The 27,006-nt window shown below is 44.5% G+C and overlaps 1 protein-coding gene across 1 annotated transcript in view; it reads right to left on the bottom strand.

Moving 5' to 3' along the window:
* Window positions 1-220: 220 nt before the first annotated feature.
* The window catches only part of LOC122935111 (TCDD inducible poly(ADP-ribose) polymerase), a 36,143-nt gene continuing 9,357 nt past the window's right edge, over window positions 221-27,006 (bottom strand). Inside the window, exons 3-6 of the mRNA XM_044290870.1 lie at window positions 11,024-11,192; window positions 10,734-10,915; window positions 1,762-2,037; window positions 221-874 (exon numbers count right to left, since the gene is read on the bottom strand). Coding sequence (XP_044146805.1) covers window positions 427-874; window positions 1,762-2,037; window positions 10,734-10,915; window positions 11,024-11,192 — 1,075 coding nt within the window. The 3' untranslated portion in view covers window positions 221-426. The remainder of the gene's footprint in view (window positions 875-1,761; window positions 2,038-10,733; window positions 10,916-11,023; window positions 11,193-27,006) is intronic.

The raw sequence follows: 27,006 nt of genomic DNA, 5'->3' as shown, positions 1-27,006 counted from the left end.
GATCGTATTAATGATCCCCCTTTAACCCCTCTCCAACTGTTGCACAATGAAAATGAAAATAATAAGGAGTGCAACTGACTTGTATATCATTTCACTGCTTGTCGTATGGGCATAAAATTTGCCCGTGTAAAAGGACCCTTATCCTCGCCTTGACTTAAATGTGTGATAATTAACTGAAATGAACGCTTTTAGTACAAATTTCTATTTCAACTCATGGATATTTACTGACATAAATAAAACATTTTTATTAACAAAAAGGCACACAAACTGTTAACAATGGAAACTATTTACAATATGCACATACATTATTAACAAGTGCACTGTTGGTCATTGTCACAGAGCTTGGAAGTTTCAGGGCTTTATTATTAGTCTCTTTGTCGTATTAAATAAGGACTCTGAGGCCTGACTGTAGCAGCATCCTTTCATTTAGATGGAAACTGTGTTACTAACTTCTTCATACTGGATAATAAAATAGGGGTAGCTCTGGTCATCGTTAAATATAACAAAAATCTGAGGTTCAAAGAAATTGTCCACACAGGAATCATAAAGGTCGCTGGTTATGTCTCCTGTGTTGAGTGGAGGAGGCCTCCTCATGGTATGATTCCCTACAACGTATCTTCCGGTTAATACTTTTGCCAGGAACATGTAGTGAACTCCTTTTGGTGACCTCTTGGAGAAATTGTGAGAATAACTTGATTTCCTGGCAAAGTAACTACCCTGTCCAAACATGGTGGCATGTTTCCCACAAACACGGGGGTCAAAGTTATGTTTGCAAATCCCATCGACGACATCCTGGGAGGTCCCGTGAAACAGATGTCTCTCATTCATGATCCTGTCCAGTCCAGTCATCTTCCTGGCCATGAATTCTTTTTTCCTAGGAGAAAGGTGATAACACAAGTTACAATTATGGCTCAAGGAGAACCAGATCACATCACAAAAGATGAGGAATGTGAGCACCCTGACAAAAGTGACCACCACTGTTATATACAACACCTGACGTGATGGCCTTAAAGAGACGTGATGGCCTTAAAGAGGTTCTCTGGTTTAGGGAAATAAAGCTTAATGTGATTGTGCGGTGGCTTAATATTGATGACCTATCCTCTGAATAGGTCTTCAATATCAGATCGGCGGTGATCCGACTACCAATACACCCGCCCTTGTGCAAGCCCGGCTTCCTCTTCAAAACTTACACTGTGCTGCCTCTACAAAGGAGACGATGCACGGGTAATTCTTAAGAGCAGGAGAGTTCTGATATCGATGACCTGCCCCCCCCCCCCCCAATATTTCTTTTAATCTGGCAGATTACAGTGTGTCCTTTTTGCTGCAGCTTGTGGGAAAGGGGGGGTCCTTTTTTTAGGGCCATGTCCTTTCTGCTGCGGCTCTCTCCCTGTAACTGTCACAACTTCTAACGGTACACATGGCTGGTGGCAGTTGAAGAATGGAACTGAGCACATATGTCCACCTCAGTGAGGTGGACAGGAAAATAAGGGAAAAGAACAAGCAGGTGGTGCTACAGAGATACATTTTATTGAATAACTCAGTGGCTATACAAAATTTTTAATTGCATCCAGTTACAAAACTGTTCAGAGCCAGATGCAGGGTTGAAAAAAATAAATATATTTTTATTTTATTTTTGTGGCACAGCATGTAGGGGCCAGGTTGGGTGGGCTGTGCTACACTCCATAGCTCTCATAGAAGTGAGTCGGATCCATGCAAACTGCATAGTACAGTCTACTTGGCAACATAAAAGCAGACATTTACCTTTTGTATTTCTCCCACAGGAAGAGGTTCTGAACTCGCATTATTTTTAAAATTTTGAACTTGGTCTCGGGAACGGTTTTGTGAAATAAGGTATAAACTGTTCTGTAACTTTTATCTTCCTTTGGCATAGGCACTTGGACAAACTCCTGAGATGAGTCCATGGGAATCCAGGTTTCAGGGTAGAAATTTGGGGTTGTGATAGCAACAGGAGACAAGACTTGCAGAGATGCTGAGTCGACCATTGCAGGGGCAGCTGGGGATACTCCACTCAGTGTCCTAAGATTCGAAAAAAACAGAAATATTTAATATGGCATTTTATGGGATGATGAAAAGCATATTATAGTGCACTTATCCCTAAAAAGGAAAATCCTCTGCAAGTCAAGATGTCAGTCATTCTATCCAGCATCATGGACTTAAAGGGGTTATTCAATAGTAGAAATACCCCCCACAATGCCTGGGCCCCTCTTATGGACAATACTTACCTGGTCCCTGGCACCCGCATCGCTGCATGGCCGCCACTGCATTTCCCTGTTGCACAGATTAAAACATTCAGCAACGAGGTAACAGCCAATAGTAGGCCGCGGGTGAAGCTAGGGAGGCTGGTCACTGTCATGGCCTACTATTGGCTGCTCCCTCCCGTGACGGGGAGATGCAGTGGCAGCCGTGCAAGGATCTGGAGGGACGTGGGTGCTGGGGACCAGGTAAGTATTATCTATAGGAGGGGCCCGGGCATTGTGGAAGGGGGGGTGCTATTGGATAATCCCTTTAAATATGTTCATGGCAAGGCGCAACAAGTAACATGGCATCTGTAGTAAATGTCACCCAGCTTCCCTACAGTCCTGAATGGCAGTGAAGAATGTGGTATGGCATCACTAGACAGACCTGCCAGTCAGGAGAAAAGCTGGGTGGAAAACTCTGTGGCATCTACCAGTCATCTTGCTAGAACCACAGAATTAAGAAGCTGACATATCAGGGGAAACTCAAAGACTTATGTATGGGGGAAAATGTTCTTTTACGTAATCCAAAAATTCTGCAAACTGATTAAAGCACGGCATTAAATAAACGGCAAGCTGTAACGAAAATCACAAGAAACTAAAAGCATCATAAATGGACCCTTTTAGTTTGTTCTGTAAGAGCAGACAAAATACATTTTGGAGAGGAATTGATTTCAAGCTGAGCCAACACTATAATTGTAAAACCACTCATTCCGAAATGTCTCCTTAGTGCTATGGGTATGGAAGCAAGATTTGCGCGACACTGAGTCCTCACAAAACAAAATTACTAAGTGCCGGACCAATAAAAGCTTTTCCAGCACAAGTTTTAATGTAACCCATTCATCTCATTTATACCAAGAGAGCCCCACATACACAACATGCACCGCAAAATGACAGAGCCCTCTATGGGGAGATTAGGATGTATTTTCTGATAGGCTTCGGCGTACAATCAACTTAAACCATATGAATGGTGGATTCTTTTTTTTATGGCTCATCAGCTGATTGAATGTACTAAGTAAATGTACAATGTGAAATATAAAGCTGGCCATACAAGATTCTGGCTGGAACGGCTGACGATCTAACAGGTATGGAGGCCTCCTGACTCTCCCTTAAAGGGGTTCTCTGGGAATTAAGAAAATGAAAATACTTAAATATTACTTTATTATAAATATATTCTCAAATACCTTTCATTATTTATAATGACTCGTTTTGTCTGGGGAGCAATCATCAGGGGAAACAAAATGGCCGCTGTCTTATTAGTTCACACAAAACCTGTCCTGATCACACATGAGGACAAGTTACTTTACAACACTGAGGTAAAAAGCTGCCTCCTCCTCCTCTCTACTTAACAGGGATTATGATCCGGAATACAGGTGATAAGAACTTTAGCTGAATCTGTGTGGGAATAGAGTTCATGAGGAGACATGAAGTACAGAGAGGACGGACAGGACAGGCTGTGGTAATGTGGGGCTGTGGTAATGGAGACTGCATACAAGAGCTGCTGCTCATTATCTATTCAACAGACTTTTGGGTCCTTCAGGAGGTGGTCACACTATATTTCTTTATATATGCAATTCAGTGGTCACTGGGACCGAAGTGTGGCTTTTTATCACCTCACTGACTAATTATTTTCATAAAACATACATTTTAATGGTTAATTTTAAAATATTTATTTCATTTACCACTGAGTTCAGAATTGGAGAGAAGGGAACCCCAACAGGGGAGATAGTACATACAGCAAAATAACAGCTGGGATACAAAATAGTCTGACAGAAAGGAGTAGGACACATGAAAAGAAGGGGGACAGCCCTGAGAAGATATCAGGCACCCCAATAGGGAATAAGTCCATATGTCAGCATTATACACAATTCCCATCTCTCCAACTCTTGAGGAATTTTAAATTTAGAGTGGAAATAAATATTTTAAAATTAACCATTAAAATGTATGTTTTATGAAAATAATTAGTCAGTGAGGTGATAAAAAGCTGCTCATTATCCACACCCCACCTCCGCTCATGTCTCCTCGTCATCTCCATTCCCACAGAGATTCACCTGTATTCAGGATCATGATTCCTGACAAGAAGAGCAAAGAGGAAGATGAGGCAGCACTGTGGCTGATTGTGGTAAAGTAACTTGCCCTCCTGTGTGATTAGGACAGGTTTTGTGTGTACTAATAGAACGGTGGCCATATTATTTCTCCTAATAATTGCTCTCTAGACAAAACAAAGCCATTCTAAGCGATGAAAGGTATTTGTGAATATATTTATTATAAAATAATATTTAAGTATTTTCATTTTTTTAATTCCTAGAGAACCCCTTTAATGGCAGATGTTGGGGTGATAAAGATCGGGCAGTTGAATTTCAACTGCATGATCCTTTTGTTTGGCAGTGGCTTTCTCACCTCTCACACATGCATGCTCAGTTGGGTTGAACAGCATGTGTATGGCAGATGTCACTTGATGCTGTAAGTCCACAGTATTCTTATGTGTATGGTGGCCTAAGATATATCTAGTTGGTAAGTCTGAAGGTATGATTTACCTCTTATACTGGGACTCTTTAATGAAAACCAGTACCCTCACCCCAAGCTACATCTACGGCATGTCATTCACCCAGGCAGTACCCTGCTCTGCACTGACGAGGGGCAAGAAGCTGTAAATAGCGGTTTACAGATGGACCACTCTTCCTTTTGGAGGTGTCCCTGGTATGGTTGACATAAGCTAATTCATATAAGCCTTTCCCATGAAGCACTGCCTGGAAAATAAGTCTCCATACATTTGCTGGGACTTTTCAGGACTGAGCTGGAGGTCATGAGGATAGCAGGTTATTTTGCTAAAAAAAAAAAAGCCACTGGTGACTAATATTTAGCCATTGTTATACAGCAGCGCTTCTGACATTGAGCAGTGGGGAACAGACATTTCCTAGTTAAAAATGTATCATATCACCCATACTACGAAAAAAAAACAGTAAATGGTCAGGAGTGTATGAGTATAACGCAGCTGCCAACAAAGGCCTTAGAAACCACACAAAGATACGTAAAAGAGCATAAGCAGGAAGATAAAAGCAAAGTTCTCCATAAGCAACACAACAAACAGTGCCATTTACGACCCAGTGTAATGAATCATTCGTTCCCTCCTAGCAGGGTGCCAAGTTGTCAATACAAACACAGTGCCACATCATACGGCACAGAGAGGAGTGATCGCCACTTCTACACTGCATGTGATCAGCCACCTCAGCCCAACGCACAATGAATTTATTGATTTATACAGTAAAAAACTGAAGTTCTTCAACCTCCAACAGATGGTTTGTTGAGAACATAAATTCCTGAAGTTAGCTGCAAATATTGACGGAGAAGAGTTCTTGGCTCTGCTGCTTCCACTCCATTACCTCTTCATAGCTGGAGGTGCTCAAGCCTAAACATGTCGGGCTATGGAATATACCCCCAAACGCTAAAAATAGCAGACAAAACATTTCACATTTTTTGGCCTTTCATTCAGCTCCTACGTGCGGCTTGGTGCTACATCCATGGCGAGTGTGTGAACTCTGTGACAGTGTGTATCTGCTCATACAGCCTTCTTCTATAACGTGGGGCTCACGCTAGCTAGACCATGAATGTCAGCCCTCCAGGATAACAGCTTCCCGCCATGCCTGAGAGGACAATGTGTTCCTAAATACAGGACTGTGCAATCCGGCCTCCAGCTGTGCACGAGATGCCACGAACAGCTTTTATACGGCTTCAGATCAAAACAGATTAGGCTTCAGGGCTTGCCAGATAAACGCAGACATCCGCTCAAGTCATCACGACAAATATTCTGACAAGGTTCACAGGGCAGAATGTTACTGAGGACTACTCTGGTCCAGACCCAGCTGTGTTTGTGCAAAACCTTTGTGGTGTGACAAGCTAAGACCAAGTTCACATCACTATTTACCTTTCCATTCTTCTGATCCATCAGAAGAACAGAAAGATGAAAACAAAAGTATCTGTTACTTTGAGCATCAGTTTGTGTCACTTCCGTCAGATCAGTTATTTTTGAACGGAGAAGTTCTGCATGTAGGACTTTTTCTCCCGTCAAAAATAACGGATCTCTGATATAAGAGACACAAACTGATCATAACTGATGCTCAAAAAAGACGGATCAGTTATTTTAAGTTCAAACTAATATTTTCTGTTCTTCTAAAAGATCGGAAGAATGGAAAGCTATACAGTCATGTAAACTCGGCCTAAGAGCAAAGGAGTTATCCAGTCATACTACTGTATACTACCATAAAATTTAGAAAAAAAGTAGAAGAGTACACCTAGGTAATATGAACAGGCACAGGAACACAGCTATGTAATGTGAACAGGCAGATCAGTACACCTAGGTAATGTGAACAGGTAGAAGAGTACACCTAGGTAATGTGAACAGGCAGAGGAGCATACCTATGTAATGTAAACAGGTAGAGGAGTACACCGAGATAATGTGAACAGGCAGAGAAGTACACCAAGGTAATGTGAACAGGCAGAGGAGTACACCTAAGTAATGTGAACAGGCAGAGGAGCACACCTATATAATGTGAACAGGTAGAAGAGTACACCTAGGTAATGTGAACAGGCAGAGGAGCATACCTATGTAATGTAAACAGGTAGAGGAGTACACCGAGATAATGTGAACAGGCAGAGAAGTACACCAAGGTAATGTGAACAGGCAGAGGAGTACACCTAAGTAATGTGAACAGGCAGAGGAGCACACCTATATAATGTGAACAGGTAGAAGAGTACACCTAGGTAATGTGAACAGGCAGAGGAGCACACCTATGTAATGTGAACAGGCAGAGGAGTACACCAAGGTAATATGAACAGGCAGAGGAGTACACCTAAGTACTGTGAACAGGCAGAGGAGCACACCTATATAATGTGAACAGGTAGAAGAGTACACCTAGGTAATGTGAACAGGCAGAGGAGTACACCTAGGTAATATGAACAGGCAGAGGAGCACACCTATGTAATGTGAACAGGCAGAGGAGTACACCTAGGTAATGTGAACAGGTAGAGGAGTACACCTAGGTAATGTAAACAGGCAGAGGAGCACACCTATATAATGTGAACAGGTAGAGGAGTACACCGAGGTAATTTGAACAGGCAGAGGAGTACACCTAGGTAATGTGAACAGGCAGAGGAGTACACCTAGGTAATGTGAACAGGCAGAGGAGTACACATAGGTAATGTGATCAGGCACAGGAGTACACCTAGGTAATGTGAACAGGTAGAAGAGTACACCTAGGTAATGTGAACAGGCAGAGGAGCACAACTAGGTAATGTGAACAGGTAGAGGAGTACATCGAAGTAATGTGAACAGGCAGAGGAGTACACCTAGGTAATGTGAACAGGCAAAGGAGCACACCTAGGTACGTGAACAGGCAGAGGAGCACACCTAGGTAATGTGAACAGGTAGAAAAGTACACTGAGGTAATGTGAACAGGTAGAGGAGTACACCTAGGTTATGTTAACAGGCAAAGGAGCACACCTAGGTATGTGAACAGGCAGAGAAGTACACCTAGGTAATGTGAACAGGCAGAGGAGTACACCTAGGTAATTTGAATAGATAGGAGTACACCTAGGTAATGTGCAGAGATAGCAGTACACCCAGGTAATGAGCAGACACAGCAGCACATCTAGGTAATGTGCAGAGATAGCAGTACACCTAGGTAATTTGAATTGATAGGTGTACACCTATATAATGAGAAGAGACAGCAGTACACCTATGTAATGGGCAGAGACAACAGTACACCTAAGTAATGAGCAGAGATAGCGGAATATATAAATAATAAGCAGAGATAGCAGTACACCTGGATAATGTGCAGAGACAGCAGAACACCTGGATAATATGCAGAGATAGCCGTACACATAGGTAATGAGCAGAGATAGCAGTCCACGTAGGTAATGAGCAGAGATAGCAGTACACATAGGTAATGAGCAGAGATAACTTTACACCTATGTAATATGCAGAGACAGCAGTACACCTAAGTAATGAGCAGAGATAGCAGTACACCTGGATAATGTGCAGGGATAGCAGTACACCTGGCTAATGTGCAGGGATAGCAGTACACCTGGCTAATATGCAGGGATAGCAGTACACCTGGATAATGTGCAGGGATAGCAGTACACCTGGATAATGTGCAGGGATAGCAGTACACCTGAGTAATGTGCAGGGATAGCAGTACACCTGGATAATGTGCAGGGATAGCAGTACACTTGGATAATGTGCAGGGATAGCAGTACACCTGGGTAATGTGCAGAGATAGCAGTACACCTGGGTAATGTGCAGGGACAGCAGTACACCTGGCTAATGTGCAGGGATAGAAGTACACCTGGGTAATGTGCAGGGATAGCAGTACACCTGAGTAATGTGCAGGGATAGCAGTACACCTGGATAATGTGCAGGGATAGCAGTACACCTGAGTAATGTGCAGGGATAGCAGTACACCTGGATAATGTGCAGGGATAGCAGTACACTTGGATAATGTGCAGGGATAGCAGTACACCTGGGTAATGTGCAGAGATAGCAGTACACCTGGGTAATGTGCAGGGACAGCAGTACACCTGGCTAATGTGCAGGGATAGCAGTACACCTGGATAATGTGCAGGAATAGCAGTACACTTGGATAATGTGCAGGGATAGAAGTACACCTGAGTAATGTGCAGGGACAGCAGTACACCTGGGTAATGTGCAGAGATAGCAGTACACCTGGGTAATGTGCAGGGACAGCAGTACACCTGGGTAATGTGCAGGGATAACAGTACACCTGGGTAATGTGCAGGGATAGCAGTACACCTGGGTAATGTGCAGGGACAGCAGTACACCTGGGTAATGTGCAGGGACAGAAGTACACCTGGGTAATGTGCAGGGATAGCAGTCCACCTGGGTAATGTGCAGGGACAGCAGTACACCTGGGTAATGTCCAGGGATAGCAGTACACCTGGGTAATGTCCAGGGACAGCAGTACACCTGGGTAATGTGCAGGGACAGCAGTACACCTGGGTAATGTGCAGAGATAGCAGTACACCTGGGTAATGTGCAGGGATAGCAGTACACCTGGGTAATGTGCAGGGACAGCAGTACACCTGGGTAATGTCCAGGGACAGCAGTACACCTGGGTAATGTCCAGGGACAGCAGTACACCTGGGTAATGTGCAGGGACAGCAGTACACCTGGGTAATGTGCAGGGATAGCAGTACACCTGGGTAATGTGCAGGGACAGCAGTACACCTGGGTAATGTGCAGGGACAGAAGTACACCTGGGTATTGTGCAGGGATAGCAGTACACCTTGGTAATGTCCAGGGACAGCAGTAAACCTGGGTAATGTGCAGGGACAGCAGTACACCTGGGTAATGTGCAGGGATAGCAGTACACCTGGGTAATGTCCAGGGACAGCAGTACACCTGGGTAATGTGCAGGGATAGCAGTACACCTGGGTAATGTGCAGGGATAGCAGTACACCTGGGTAATGTCCAGGGACAGCAGTACACCTGGGTAATGTGCAGGGGCAGCAGTACACCTGGGTAATGTGCAGGGACAGAAGTACACCTGTGTAATGTGCAGGGATAGCAGTACACCTGGGTAATGTCCAGGGACAGCAGTACACCTGGGTAATGTGCAGGGACAGCAGTACACCTGGGTAATGTGCAGGGATAGCAGTACACCTGGGTAATGTCCAGGGACAGCAGTACACCTGGGTAATGTGCAGGGACAGCAGTACACCTGGGTAATGTCCAGGGACAGCAGTACACCTGGGTAATGTGCAGGGACAGCAGTACACCTGGGTAATGTGCAGGGATAGCAGTACACCTGGGTAATGTCCAGGGACAGCAGTACACCTGGGTAATGTGCAGGGACAGCAGTACACCTGGGTAATGTGCAGGGATAGCAGTACACCTGGGTAATGTCCAGGGACAGCAGTACACCAGGGTAATGTGCAGGGACAGCAGTACACCTGGGTAATGTCCAGGGATAGCAGTACACCTGGGTAATGTCCAGGGACAGCAGTACACCAGGGTAATGTCCAGGGATAGCAGTACACCAGGGTAATGTCCAGGGACAGCAGTACACCAGGGTAATGTCCAGGGATAGCAGTACACCTGGGTAATGTCCAGGGACAGCAGTACACCAGGGTAATGTGCAGGGACAGCAGTACACCTGGGTAATGTCCAGGGATAGCAGTACACCTGGGTAATGTGCAGGGACAGCAGTACACCTGGGTAATGTCCAGGGATAGCAGTACACCTGGGTAATGTGCAGGGACAGCAGTACACCAGGGTAATGTGCAGGGACAGCAGTACACCTGGGTAATGTGCAGGGACAGCAGTACACCTGGGTAATGTGCAGGGACAGCAGTACACCTCACCGAGGTAAAGTGAAGAGATGTGCAGCACGGCTGTTCCGTCTGCTGAGCACTTAGCATATTTAGTGGTAGCGGACAGATGTTGAAATGGTTTCTACTTACTGGAGATGTGGCAATAAAATGACAGAGGACCGGAACAAGGGCCTTCTCTTGATTTCTTTCCTGAAACAGGCGTTCTGCTGGAAGCCATCTTTTATGTTCAGTATATACTGGTTGTGCCACGTAACAAATCGGACTTCCTTCAGGCCACGGCAGTTGGCTTCCTCTATCAGCTTCACAACAGGCTGTCATACAGAACAGATGGTCACCACAAGTGAGAGACAAGTCATTTCAGATGGGTCACTATATAGTGTACCCTGCATTATTAGACTGCGTGCACGTGAGACGTTTACCTCTGAATACTCGCGCCACCCAAAGTGATCTCTGCAATAGTATTTCCAAACTGTGTGGTAATTTGAGGCAGCGCCAGAGGTAGAAGGAGTAGACAGTCGTCGGATTTGGTCAAATTCATGACTTTCATAAATGGTCATGGAGTCCAAATTTACTAAAAAATCATGTCCCCTAAAAACAAAAGTAAAAATGCATTGTTAAATGGCAGTTCACCATAGTAGCCATGTAAGATTACAGACTATAAAGAAAGTATTACATATCTGCAGGTATGATAATGTCATGTATACACTAGTCACATGCAGAGCGGGCATAAAATAAGACACCCCCAGTGACGTATGGACAAAATGGTACATGAGTCAGGGGGCCCAATTCCCACTAAAACAGTAAATGTCACTCATTAATCACATTCTAAAACTTGTCCCCTTGCATACACAGGGCATTAATAAGGATTAAAGTGTACCTCCAGTTATAAAAACAACTTTTCATAAGTAGTATATAAAAAACTTTGTAATATATCTTATTAAAGAAAAATGCTTGTATCACGCTTATTTGCTCTTTCCTGCTTTTAAAATTGATGTCTATGGAGAGAGGAGGCTTCTGGATGAGGAACTCATGACCTGCAGTTTCTTAGAACTGCTACACTTAGCACTTCTGACTCTACAATATCTGGTAGGATAAGGCTCTACCACTGTTCAGTTCGGTAATAAATCACTTACGGTACTAGCTGGCAGCAGCCTTCTCATCCCTCCTCCTCTCTCCATAGACTTATGTGTGACCCTGGAGACAGACAGGAACTACTAGAGATAAGAGGCTGAGTGAAGGGAAGGTGGAGTAAAGAAGCCCAGAAGCAAGCATAATTCTTTAATAAGATATATCACAAAGTTTCTCATATTCACCTGCACTATTCATTTCTGGAAACTGCTTTATAACCGAGGTCCACTATGTAAAATGCACCATACAGTTTTCAGAGGACATCCTACAAGTGTTAAGGGCCTGTTCACATCTCATTTTAGCACTAGGTTCAGAGTATGCACCAGGAAAGCCGCAGGCAATAACATCTCCATTGACATCTCATTGACGCCCCCACTGACACAGCTTATCCATCAGAGTGTCTTTTTTGCCATGTGCTCGGCAAGTATACCTTTTTATCTGTGGTATGGAAAAGCGTAGTAGACTATGCGGTTCTCTACAAAGGTATCTGTCCTGTTTTAACATATCCCACATGGGGCAGATTTACTGGAATTTTCGCTATCAATTTTGTTGCAGATTTCAATAAAAAGCACTGCAAAGGGTGAAATCCGTGGTGGAGGATATTTACATACTGTGGATGTGAAACCGACACCACCAGTCATTTTCAACGGCGGATGTTCTGCACAGCATGTGTCTCTACAGATTTTCAGCACGCAATTCTTCTGCGGACAATCCACAGAGTGCATGTGACTGTACCGCAACTGTGAATATACCCTATAAATGCTGTATCCATAGTGTTTAGGTAACCCTGCAGGGATCATATGATTCCAGATTGCCTCATCCTAGTTTTACCCAACTACCATAAATGAATCACTGCATCACTTCGCAACCAACGCTTCGGCAAACCTAGGCTGGTATCTGAGCTTCATTTGCGATTTGTCCCTACAAGCCTGAAATCGGATGATCTGTTCGACAGCTGGAAGCAGAAACGTGAATGAAAAGAGGAAACTGGGCAATGTTCCCGAACATGAGAACCGAAAATGTTCAGCCCTCTGGTGTGCTAATCGTGCATGTCTAAGGCTACTTACACATTAGTGTTTTTTGCAGATCCGTCATGGATCTGCAAAAACGCTTCCGTTACAATAATACAACCGCATGCATCCGTCATGAACGAATCCGGTTGTATTATGTCTTCTATAGCCATGACGGATCCATCTTGAACACCATTAAAAGTCAATGGGAGATGGATCCGTTTTCTATTGTGTCAGAGAAAACGGATCCGTCCCCATTGACTTACATTGTGTGTCAGTGTCTTGCTCCGCACCACATCGCAAACAGCAGCGTTTTTCTGTCCGCAATGGGGGCGCAACCAAACGGAACAGAATGCCTTTTGGTGCATTCCGTTTCGTTCAGTTTTGTCCCCATTGACAATGAAAGAGGACAAAATGGAAGCGTTTTCTTCCGCTATTGAGATCCTATGATTGATCTCAATAGCGGAATTGAATACGCTAATGTGAAAGTAGCCTAACACATACGGCCCAACTTGTTAACCTTCAAGCACATTTCCAAGGCAAACACCGCACGCACAACGTAAAGATGCCGAAACAAAGAAAGCAGCGGGAGGACGCAGAAATAAATACACAGTATATTACGACCCATTTGTTTGTAATAGGAGGCTCTAGTCCCTATACAACGCAGTATATGCGTGATGTCAGCATGTTAGGAAGGAATTTCTGGTTTCAGCTTAACTGGGCAGACTACTGCTATCTAAATATGTGCTTAGCACGACTATAAATAATAATTTGCATGAGAAAGACAGAGGCTGCAACAGTTTCTCTCACGCTATCGTGCTAAGGCTGAGCATTTTGCAATACAGAGACTTCTTAGAAAAGGTATCATCGACCATGACCTGGAAAACTATTTACTTCATGGCATTACGTCACCATCTTACCGTGGATTAGACTTCAACTGATCCATGTCTAGAAACTGTAAGTTTCTCTTACTTTATATGGACAAGTTTAAATCAGAAGTCATTTACAGGAGGATAGGTTGGCGAACGCCTTTCTGCTGCCTAAGGTGGAAACTGAAACGCCACCCCCCCCCCCCTCAATGCCAATTTCGTAACCTAACCCCTTTGCCACAATGAAAGCTAATATTGCCCATGGCCCTTCCACTGGCACCCTCTTGCCCCTACCTGATGCTGCCTGAGGCTCATTGGTGGTGCTCTCCTGAGAATACGGATGGTCCTAGGTGTTTCACTAGGGCTGGGATCAGCAACCTTCGGCACTGAAACTACAACTTCCAGCATGCTCCTTTCACTTCTGTGGGAGTTCAGAGAACAGCCAAGCAAGTGTGCATGATGGGAGATGTAGTTTCACAACACCTGGAGTGCCGGAGGTTCCTGACCTCTGCACTAGGGATCCATGAAAGGAGGCTTCAGTGGTAACTGAGTTAATAAGTGAGGCATATGGGTAGCTTTCTCTAGGGGGCACAATGTTCCCGACACCCCTGCTGGTCAGATGAACACTGCCAAGACTAAGCGGGCACTGCTAGCGCTGCTCATGTAAAGGCTAAACAGATCTAACTGGAATTGTTTTAGGCACTATACTTAAAAGGGGGCACATGAACACTGCCATGGGGACAACCATCTTGGATGGCTTTTAGTCATACAGTATAAACAGACACATTCCGTGTGATGACTGCATTACCACCACTCCTCTGACCTGAAGTCACAGCATCGTAATAACTTAAAGGGATTCTGTCACGAGATTTGAGGCCCATAACCTAAACATATGGCCAGGTCCCTACTAATACGCTGAATCCGAAACTGACCTTATTAAATGTGCCTGTGGCTCTATTAGCACATAAAACAGGTTTTTATAACCTGTCATTCACGTACCTAATGTGCCCAAGGGGACGTCTCTTCATGCAGGGTGCCCGGCTGCAGCCATCTCCGCCTGGTGCCCAGCGCCGCCTTCCCACTAGAAATCGCCGCCCTCCCTTTCAATAGAGCCGCCTCCCTTACCTCATCTCAGCGCCTCCTCCCTCACCTCAGCGCCGCCTCCGAAATCGTCCGCTCTCCTCAGCCAGATCCCGTGCGGCTGTGAGAGGATGGCTGCAATAGGGCGGTCAAGGCAGGTTTGAGCGAAGTGCGCCGGCCAGCGCATGCGCACTTCGCTTAACGAGGCCGCTGCCAGGAGTCCGTACGGGCGCATCAGGTTATACCTAGTGCGCACGCGCGGGATCTGGCTGAGGAGAGCGGACGATTTCGGAGGCGGCGCTGAAGTGAGGGAGGTGGCGATGAGGTGAGGTAGACAGATCTACTGAAAGGGAGGGGCAGCAATTTCTAGTGGGAAGGCGGCGCTGGGCACCAGACGGAGATGGCTGCAGCCGGACACCCTGCATGAAGAGACGTCCCCTTGGGCACATTAGGTAGGTGAATGACAGGTTATAAAAACCTGTTTTAAGTGCTAATAGAGCCACAGGCACATTTAATAAGGTCAGTTTCGGATTCAGCGTATTAGTAGGGACCTGGCCATATGTTTAGGTTATAGGCCTCAAATCTCGTGACAGAATCCCTTTAAAGAGCATCTGTCAGCACGAACAACCCTATAAGTGGGGCATACTGCCTGGTAGGGACAATCCTACTGACTAAAATGATACCTGTCTTGTGATAATTGGTTGTGGCATTCCCAAGAGAAAAAAGAGTTTTATTCTAGAGGCAAAAGAAAGCTTCAGTGCCCCAAGGGGTGGGATTTGGCCATCTCCTCAGCTTCCCAGTGCTGGTCAGCCATGCCCCTCAGGGCCCATGAGCCCTAAAGAATAAGTCCTTTTTTTCAGGAACCCCACAACAGATTTTCACATGACAGATATCATTTTAATCAGCAGGATCATCCCTACCAGGCAGTATTCCTCGTTTAATACAGTGGATCTTGTCTTTTTTTTCTCTTGAGAACGCCGCAACCAATTTTCACAAGGCAGGTATCATTTTAATCGTCAGGGTCGTCCCTACCAGTCAGCATGGCCGAATGAATGGGATTGTTCCTGCTGACCGACGCACCAAGTTATTATGATGCTGTGAGTTCAGGTCAGAGGAGCAGTGTTTGCTCCGGGACATTCAGCCATCACATGGGGAGTGTTTTCCACAGTGAACACGCTCATATTAAATCAGACTAAGAGCTGTTTGAATTGAAAATTTTGTTACGGACCAATGGAACATGAAGAAACAAATCATTCACATGTTGTTGTGAGACGCCGTGCAAAATCTGCATGTTAGACAATCATGGCAAAGGATGAAATCCATATTGAAAATAAAAAAAAATGGGAATGTAGTGGATTTAAAACCCGTCCACATCAATCTCCGTTTTTTCTCTGTGAATGAGATTTCTTAAAATGTCATCACTCTGCTGCTACTGTAATATGCTGCTTTCCACCCACAAAACTGGATGGACAATGTGCTGTGGATCTGCTAAGTGTGAACATATCCTAATGGTCCTGGATGTCCAATTTTTTATTTTTTTTAATTAATTTATTTGTTGATGCTGTATAAGTCCATTTATGTTGTCTTAAAGGGGTTTGCCAGGCTCCTTATATTGATTACTTATAGTCAGGATTTCACCAATATTCGATTAGTGGGGGTCAGACAACCCGTACCCCCACCGATCAGCTGTTCCCTGCAGACTCCAGCACTGGAACAAGCACACTGAATGGAACAGTGAGCACAGCGCCACTGAAAGTATCGTGGTCATGCTGGATTACTGCTGACTTTAATGGGAAATGAGCTGCAGTTACATGGCACGGCCATGAGACTTTGAATAGAGCTGTGCTGCCTCTTCCAGTCAAAGGGCTAGTTCCAGCGCTGGGGGTGCGGGGTGCCTGGCCCCCACTGATCGGATACTGATGACCTATCCTGAAGGTAGGTCATTATTTTAAGAGTCTGGAAACCCCCTTTAGGTAATGTGTTGTGGAACTCTACATTACAATATCCATCCAGACATTATAATCTGTTATGCATGCTATTACCAGCATTTCCCAGTATACTTCACACCACAATTTAATCTTTACTGTAATGGACCATGTGCTAGGCACAGAACATACCGTACAGAGGTAACATGAATTACACAATAGTGCACGGATGGAATGTTACGTGACTATGAAAACACTGACGGCTGCCTGAAAGCTGCCACAATCGTCAGGCCGATCTGTGACAGGAAGCCTGAGAAGTTGACATCCCATGATGTGGTCACAAAACTGTTAAAAGAGATGGTAATCTGTAGACACTTTGCTTCAAAGGCTTTGATCACCCGTGTTATCAGCACCTGGGTCTTGTTTAGTTGGTTTCCAGTTTAGTCATCTGTTTTTCAAGAGTCCCAACAGGTAACATGGCATACTTTGCTTCTCAAGTCCACGGCACCAGAACTGCAGAGGGCAGCATACTTACCTCCCGGGTTCCAGCTCCTTTACTCCCCAGCCGCCGCTCTCAGTTTCGTGGAGTCACCATCCAGATGGACATGGGTCAGTGACTGACCACAGAGCTGACATGTGCCCATTGCGACATGACGCATGGGGGTATGTCAACACTGCTGTGGCCATGTGACGTCAGACCAGATGTTGATGCATGGAGATTGAAGAGCAGCAGCGGGGGAACAAAGGAGCAGGTATGTATGCTTCCCTCCGCAGCTTCAGTGGCATGGGGGAACCCTCCTGAAAGATCTCCTAGGGTGCACAACCCCTTTAATAAAGTGAACAGTACACTGGTACAGTGTGTTTCCACCAGGACCTGCTAGGTGGCTCTGACTGTCCTGTAACATTGTATCTGAACAGGGGTAGAGTGGTTACAGAGATGCAAGACTACACACCTATTCTCCCCCCATACACACTCCTCTAAGCATGTGCGGCCAAGAGAGAGAGGAATAAAGACCGCTTTACACATACTGACAATTGGGGCAAATATCGGGAACCACTTTCCGATCATCCGATGCAGACATTCATACGGTGATCACATCTTTCCTCGCCGGCTGCAGATCATTTTGTGATGATCCCTGAAGATGTCAGGGAGAAGGATCGGGCACACTGGATTTAAACATGACATCAGGGTGTAACTTCAACATGAGCGGGAACTGGGTTCATATGGGTACTGGTTGTAAAAGAAGAAAAGGACCAAGCTGGGGACGGGGGGTAGTGTTTTTGACTGAAGAGAAACGGTGCTGTATAAAGACTTATTATTTAAGCAGTGCTCCCTGGGAAAATTGCATGCAAATTAGCTGATTGTTTGGCTGATATGAGGTTATCTGCAAGAACGTGACTAGAAAACAGCGGTATAGGATTTTTAAACATTCCAGTTAATGTAGGCGACCCCCTATAGCTTCCGAGTTAATCCCCGGTTCCCCCTCCTTTGTACTTTTTAGCATTCCACTTCACTTGGCTCAAGCTCTATCCGTACTGCAAGGCTTGTACTTCTTAGCGAGGTGCTCCATGCCTCCTACCCTGTGGGAAAGCTGACTGGCTAATTAAAACTGATATTATAGTGCATATTTTAATCACGGCACAGTGCACTTACACCCACAGATCACATTCACATCCCCAGCCCATAATTATCCAGGCTGCTGCGTGACATTAGAAAAGGACAGATGAATTTTAAGCAGGCGCAGCAGGAAAGGCAGCGAGGGTGTGGAAAAGTGGGGGTCACTGATTGAAGTTTAATAGGTTGTCATGCTCCTTGTACCACTTCCAAACTTGCGCTACAGATTTTCACAGAAAGAAAAGCCTAGTGTAATTAGGTTACATTATTCCAAGACATGAGGCGGAGATGCTGCATATGGTGAGGCCAATAAGGACATATATTTTGTCATCTGCCTCTAGTGCTCCATAACAGTCCTGGATGTTTAGCTGGCCTTTACAGTTTACATAGCTGTTGGCTATTCCTCCCAAAACCCCCATACACGTGCATGCTCGATTTGGCTGAGAGGGAGTGAGCCGCTGACAGACCCCTTTGTCAGAAACGTATTTCCCTTAAAAATATTTGTGTTGGACATGATGAAATCCAACATGCCCAACCCTACTTTCCTGAATCCTGTTCTTGGGGGGAACACCCCTTTACACACAAGATGGTCAACTGGTCCCACCAAACTCATCCGGAATTCATCTAAAGTGTAAGACCTTCTTCAGACACAAGAAATATTTGGACACAGACCCAATCACCTTGGCAGGGCCACCAGTAATTTAATAAAGAGGAGATACTAACCGATCCCCCACTGATGTTTACATCTTCGTCCCTCTCGGCACACAGGAAATGACTGCTCAGCCAATCACAGTCTGCTGACTGAGTGGTCATTTCCTGTCCTTCCAGAGGGACCAGAGAGGACCTAGCAAGTGCTAGAACATGAGTGGTGGTACTTGTGGATCTATTCGTTGGGTATCAATTTTTTATGCCATTTTGACCCTTTTTATTTAAAATGTATTAGCCAGTCAACCCCTTTAACGTCTCATGTAGTGGGGAAAATAACAGTGTTACAAAACTCTAAAGGTTAAGTAATTCATAAAATGTAATAAAAAGAAGTAACACAAAATCTGACTATGAGCGTGGAGGCAAACAAAATATACGAGACTAATACGAGAAGATGCAGCCTGGATTAAGGGATTATTCAGGACAGCGTGTAAGGAGCCTGACACACACGCAATGTGCTTTTTCCATGGTTTGTAGGAGAATGAACCAGGATATGATCAGAGAGTTTAGAGAATGTAATCCACCAGCAGCATTTTATTACAGCAAGTGCCACAAGGATGGCAACTAGAGCCGGTCACAAGAATATACAAATATATATTTATAAAAAATGAAAATAAATCTTACTCTGGAAAATATGATGAGCTCTTTAGGGAACTTTTTACCTTAGGCTACATTGCAGTCTATATTTGCCATATGTGCTGGGAAAGAGGGTCCTTTTGGACCAACCAATACCTCAGATATCATTAAACATAGGTCAAGGGGGCCTAGAATAACATGAACCATCTAATAGCCCCAATAAATATACAAATAATATTGTATAAAATATAGCAAAAATGTTTATTAGTTATGGAAATACATACACATAAGTGAAAACATGGGGGAGGAAAAGCCCTAAGGACCCCTCCACCAAAGAGCCCCTGGTGATAGAGACCACCCGAGAGCAACTACAGGTCACAGATCCCTGGGAAATAAAATAATGGTGCCAAAAACATAATAACACATATATGCAGCCTGGTAAAGTACAGAGTATAAACACAAATGGAGGAATGCTTTACATTGGAAGCAACGGTTCCCTCCAGTCCTGCATTGTGTAGAGACCATTGGGGGGGAAAAGAAACCTGTGCCCCATATCAAGGATGCATAATAGCAAATCTACACAGCAGGGCATAAATACACAGACTGCATGGCAAATAGTATCAAAATGGTAGCTATAACGGCATGAGTAGATTACCCATAGCAGACAGGTGACCCGAGGCTCCCAGTATACTGATGCCTCAATGCGCGTTTCGCCAACCCACTGGCTTCGTCAGAAGGCTAGGTTGCACTATTCCATACAGACGCATCCATTAAAACGATGGGCGACGTATGCCATTGTATATATAGCGGCATCTATTAGAGGTATACATTGTGGAATCCTCCTGATGTATGCCAATGACCACCGAAAAAATACAGTGGGGCAGATTTCCTATTTATTTATTTTTTGGGTGCTTTGCATCACTGGTTACTGGTTTACACACCTTTCTAAGCATTATATCTCTCATTCAACATTGGTCCCACTTCTTGATAAAGCGGCCTGGCTTTGTTGTAAACATGGCATGATGTGAATGCCTAAGAAATTCGTCAAAATGTTGGCGCATTTTGAAGCGAAAATAACCCAACATATAGGTGGCATAAACTTAGACTAGACCGTTTTTTTTTTCCTTTTCAGTATTGACAAATTTTTGGCACAGGGGCCAAACTCTAGCATAAATCTGGCACTGGATTTACCATACTTTATAAAGATCCACGTGCCAGAAACATTTGTCTGTGACTATTTATTCTTAGAGTAAAGTGCGACACCTTTAGTAAATCTGCTCCAGTGTGAAAGGATCCTAACAGTGAAAAAAAACACAATCTAGTTTCTTCCTAATTAGACCTGATGTCAGAAAGTTAGCAGGTATTTAAAGGGATTGCTCAAGATCGAAATATTTTAGAGGTGTCTAGAAGCAGTAGAGACCGGAGGCACATGTGAAAACAATGTAGTCATTTGTGCTACCTTGTGGTGCATAGGTGTTTGTACAGAGTGGCGGTTTTCAGTTCCTGAATTCTGTTTTTCAGTTGTTGTTCTCTGTGCACATCACAGACTCCGAGCCCAAGACAATAAACACTTCCGTTGTTTACTACTGCGCTGGTTGCTGCCATTTTATCAAGTATTCTGGCACTTCAGTAAGGAATGTGTAGATATACCACTAACAGCCGGAACGTTTAGAGACACATGGAAAGATCTTTGTTTTTTTATGCAGTTTTTGAAGCCAAAATCAGGAATGGATCATAAAAGGAGAGAAAGCATAAAGGCTAGATTCGACTTCTCCTCTTTTTTTAATTTACTTCCAAAGAAGCACCAAGAAACTTGACTGTGTGGTCGTACCCTAAGATCGGTCAACCATCTAATGTGTATGATGGTGTCCCAAGTCTTTCTCAACAGCAGATACGTTAAGAAAGAAGGGTCGGGCCTTTGTGCTGAAGAAAAATAGGCCTCTGCCTGAGATGATTGGCCACAGCTTACCCCGCTTACTCTGCATTAAAAAACGTAGACAAGCATAGACCCCCCCCCCCCCAACACAGCAATATATATATATTTTTTCATGTATATTAGCAGCATATGGATATGCAATTTGACATATTTCGAATGTGATTTTCACCATAAGAGCTCGCAAGGCAGAGTGGTCTACAAACTATATCCTGCGGTATAACTGGCTTATGCGAGCTTCATGATCTCATAGGAGACAATCCAATCAAGAAATTAGAGTAATATACTTGATCGAAGGTAAACAGCCCTCGAATGAACCGCTTAGTCCATGCCTCCGTACAGTGACAACCAGCAGGATTTATACAGAAATGTGCCCTGCCAGGCAACATACCAATATGTAAAGGTCACATAGGTAGGTGCCACACCACACTAACTGTTTATTTGGTGGGAAATGAGCAATTCCGATGAAGTGGAGTTGCTTTTGTGTTACATCCTGCTTTGCTGATAAGGACTTTTTGATAAGTAAAAGCCATTAGTAAAGATGATTGTTTGCAAAAAACCTTTGTGTAAGGGCTAAACGGACCAAGGAGCAAAGTCATCAATTAAAGGAACTGCAGACAAATGGCTTATGTGCTGTGAAACGAAACCATGGGGGCTTGTTAAGACAACACTGCGCATCAACACGTAGCCCTTGACTGGAGAGGTAACCTACATACAGTAAGACTCTTATGTAAAATGCAGGTCAGCCGCAGTGCATGCCATCTGCGCCCTCTAGTTATGAGTCCTAAACGCATTAGAATAATCAGTTTTCGGTTTCTTTTGCATGACCTATCTTCCTAGAAGCCAGCCGTCTCCATCTACAAACCTGTATTGGGCAAATTTTACATGGAAAACTGCACCAAATGTGTTCAGGTTTAAATACTCCCGGAGAAAGGGCCAGTGTGAGGGGCCCCATCCTGTAGCATTGCATCGACACCATTGAAATCAAAACGTTTCTACAGGTTCCTATGAGCTCCGGTGGTCCACCATAGCCGAGGGCAGTGCCCGATGCTGCACTCAGCAAAAGCATTCTGGCTTCAAACACGCAAGCATTTTGTTTGTTCTTATTTAAGAATACAGATCTTAGACACAAAAAGTGCTGGACTTTCCAAATCTTCAGCAGTTTGTGTCTGAGAAGGGAAGCCGAAAATACGTTTTGCTATGGACAGGGCAAATTAAATAGGAAGCCAAGAAAAGTCAATTGTAAAGAGCGTGGGAGTGAAGCACAGAACTGCCACAGAGGTTTTGCAGTGAAATGCACTAAGCTACCAGGCCTTGAAGACATCTTCAGCCTCTACAGATACCACAGCAATATAATAGGGTAAGGAGATAGGGACAATGGCCTATATCTCCAAGATAACCAGTACCATGCTCAGGTGAACATAAAGTATCTGATCCTGTGCCCAGTCAACCCATGTACTACCAGTGGGAGTCATTTCTGGTCTTCAAAATTTATAACAGGCAGGGGCACCTCGTTCCCAACTAACAGGGGCACCTTCTATTGAATACAACCAAAAAACACCTCAGTAACGTCCTGTGTTAGAAGAAGACGTTCTGTCCTCCCCCTAGTCATCATTTCCTCACATTTTGCTCATGGAAGATGATTAAAGGTAATGTGTCACCGGCCTGATAACTCTCATCTTCTGTAATCTGCTGGAATGAATGATTAAGCCGCTTTATGCGAGCCCATAAAGTGTGCGGATAGCAGAATGCAGGAATGTTATCTCGCACCACCCTCAGTAAACACCTCAGAGCGCTCCTTATTTTGCTGTATACGCCATTACACATATGGCATGGGTCAAACGTGACAATCCCATTCAAATATGTAACACATGGTTCACAGCAAACGCCACACGAAAAAAATGCAGCTTCTAGGCAAGGCATAGAGCGCAGAAAATGTCAGACGGGCAGACAGCGAGGGGTATGGGGTGGTCAGCTCTGCTTGTTAAGGGCTCATGCACACCACTGTAGCCCGTTTTGCAGTCCACAAATCACGGATACCGTGCGTGTTCCGCATTTTGCGAATAGAACGTAATAGAACAGTCCTATCCTTGTCTCCAATGCAGACAAGAATAGGACATGTTTCACATTTTTGCAGATGCCACGGAACGAACATACAGATGCAGATAGCACATCATGGAAGTGACCAGCAAAAAATGCGGATCGGAAGCGCACAAAAAACATACGTTTGTGTGCATAAGCCCTAACACTGTATTACGGCACACTTAAACATGGGTGTAGGAAGTATTAGCACCTGTTCATGAAGGGATAAAGGAAAAGGCTGCTGTGCGGTCAAAAAAAACAACCAAATGCTATGCCACATGTGGTCAGCAAAGAGTTAAAGCAGCATGAAGCGCGAGCCCGGCTGACGTACAGGCGACAGATGCTCCCAAAACTCTAAACTGTTTATCTGGCGAGACAAATAGTGAATACATTTGTGAGCAAGGAATCTCCAGGACGACACTTCAAAGAGCCCCGACTTCTTGGCTCGTCGGCGTAGAAACCAATTTGTTTCATTTCATATGGAAATGGGAAAATATGCCGCTGATGGTACCCAGGCCGCCCACAGCATGTATTTAAAGCCTCTTTGACGTTCCCAGTACGCTGCAGCTTTGTCACTGGTGGTGCCAAGTCCTGGAAAGCATCACGTTAATTAAACATACCATGCCGACATATTGTAGTCTGCAGCGCTCATGACTGTCCTATTACGTACGGGCAACATTTCAGCTCTCACCCTACTCTTTCGAGACAATTCTTACCTATCCATCCCATACATATAAGACTGAGCCCACCTACACCGTCACCATCGCAGGTAGGGTACAAGCGGTCCTCCAGGCGCTTATCTCCATGAATGGCCTGGAGCGGCCCACCATTATGCTTACTTTTTCTTACTAAAACTGGCCATACACATTCAACAGCTGTCGGAGGAACGATCATTCCGCCAACAGCTATCTCTAGCGACCCCGTCCAGGCCCATCTGAAGGACACCAATAGGAGAACAAAAGGATAGGACAAAAATATTCATTTTGGATGTTGTCTGAGGAGAAAGAAAAAATGTAAAAAAGAGGAAGGATATATAGAAGTCTATCCTAACAAATACGATCTTTCTTTTCCATACAGTGGTGTGATGACAGGAGGCAAGTCGTCCATAGCTGACTGGAATATATATGTGGTATGTCCATCTAACGCGTGTATCATGACGGTAGTTCATTGAAGAGACACTGACATAGGACACGTCTGCAGCGTAGTCCAGTGTTACCAAGACTGATTGTAGGCTTCTTCATAGGATTAGTGATCAGCCCCCGTGGCCAATACAGAATCACTTCTATACATAGGTGTGAATAATGTCTCTTTATAGGATTTTCTACTATAATCTGTGCGTCTACTGCTCCTTTAAGACTGAAGAAGAAACTCAGTGCTGCAGATCTCTGGCACACGGAAGGGTTCTAAGGTCGCGCTGAACATGTGTGCATTCCTTCCAGTGGGAATAATCAATTAAGTAGCAGTTTGTGATTACAGCGAATAAACATCTCTCCTCTCTGCATTAGTGTTGGAAGTAGGATGGAAAGGGAAAAAAACAGGTTTGCTTTGTAAGATCCCATGGAGGTTGTCAGCGCATTGTAACGTAAAGGTAATTAAATGTAAAAATACTGAGGAATGTTATACACCGCAGTAGTGTACGGGAAGGACAGAAATTACAGCAAATACTGGAAATCTCAAAGCATGAATTATTAGTGACTAGTGTTGAGCGAACTTGTGTTTTAAGTTCGGAGTCCAAAGTCCGGGTTATCGAAGAATCATCCCCTTATGGATTACGCTACCACGGACCATAGAAGGTATGCGGCGTGGACATAGACGGTATCCGTATTTCGTGGATCAGTTGTATACGGACCAAAATGCGGGCACGGACGTTTGCATGAAGCCTTAGACCTATGCAAGTGAATACAATACCAGCCTATGGACAAGTGTGGGGGTGTAGGAAAAACTGCACATCCTTGTCTCTACTGTCATACCGCCCCTTTAAAGTAACAGTCCACATAGCAAGCAAAAATATTAGTGTTAGATGATAATTAAATTACCACTGATACTTGTGTCTCTGCAAGCAACAGTGCACGGGAAGCTGGCGGATACCAGGCTCAAAGGCCAAAGTACCACACGGTTCTCAGCCCATGTAAACAGCTCTACAGAACTGGACATGTCTTAAAGGGGGTTTTCAACTTTAGACAATTCCTACTGGTTAGAAGGGTCCCTTGACAATGAAACTGGTCATACACCTTAGACAGCTGTTGGTTGAATATTGCTCCTGCTAAGTGTTAGACCTTACGCACATGACTGTAGTTTCGCGTGACCTTTTTTGCAGATTGCACGTGGACTTGTTCATCTAAATGCGAACAGCACACAATAGTCATCAGTGTGTTGTCCACATCCATGTGTCCATTCTGGAAATTACAGAACATGTCCAATTCTTGTCCATTTTTCTACAAATGGGAGTGAGAAAATGCACATGGACAATACCCTTATTTTGCGGATCTGCGGTTTGCAGATACGGTCGTGTAGATAAGGCCTTTCTCCAACACACCTGACACTCGTTTTCAATGCCATCTGCTGTGAGTGGAGCGCTGAAATATATAAAACTTTATAGAGGGTCAGATGGTCCTTCCAAAATCAGCAGGTTCGTCCGACGTTCACCAAGTGTGTACGGGCACCTTGAAGGGTTTCCCCAGGATTAAACAGCTGACGACCTATCCCTAGGACAAGGTATCAGTAACAGATCAGCGGGGTTTGACATAGCTCCGTCTGTTGTGTACCCGGTGGAGCTGGTTACCGCAGCATTGTTCCCACTGAAGTGAATGGCAACAATGCTGTACTAACCAGGGGAACCCTCTTTACGCAGATTACAAAGAGAAGCTCTCCATTCTGGCCAAGAGATGAGGACCCTGAACAGAGTGAGGACCCCCTTCCACTAACTCACTCAATTTCCTAATATATGAAAATGGGTTTTCTAAACCAGACAACCCCAGTACTATTCTAATGAAGAGATAGCTGCAGTGTAAATAAGTGTATTACACGTGTATATGACTGGATTCACCACCTTCATATTCGGATGTGTCACTGCCCAACTGATCCCGATGATGCCCATGCCTTCAGGTCAGTGGGCAGTGACTCATCCATGTATAACACGTCCGGCACACTGGCGTGTGAATCCAGCCTAAGGATTATTTATCCACATACGGTTACATCCAAGCAATAAAAGCTGAACATCTCCCACTGGAAATCAGACTGATGTGGGTACCACAACCCATAAAGCCACACATGATTCGTGTACCCGCTCTTGAAAGTCTGAGTAACTCAATATGTACAGTCGTGTGTACTCAGACTATGAGAAGTTTATCTCAGGTCAAGTTCCAGGTGCCACAAAAAAAATAATAATGAAAACCCCCAAAAAATGTGGTGACAAAACTGTTTCTATAAGTTACCGACGTAGAACAATGGGTAATGTTATGGATGACGGGGCACTACCT

Source organism: Bufo gargarizans, chromosome 4 (genome assembly GCF_014858855.1).
Source record: "Bufo gargarizans isolate SCDJY-AF-19 chromosome 4, ASM1485885v1, whole genome shotgun sequence".
Classification (NCBI taxonomy): domain Eukaryota; kingdom Metazoa; phylum Chordata; class Amphibia; order Anura; family Bufonidae; genus Bufo; species Bufo gargarizans.
The sequence above is the reverse complement of the archived record's forward strand: the minus strand, read 5'-3'. Positions and strand labels throughout refer to the sequence as shown.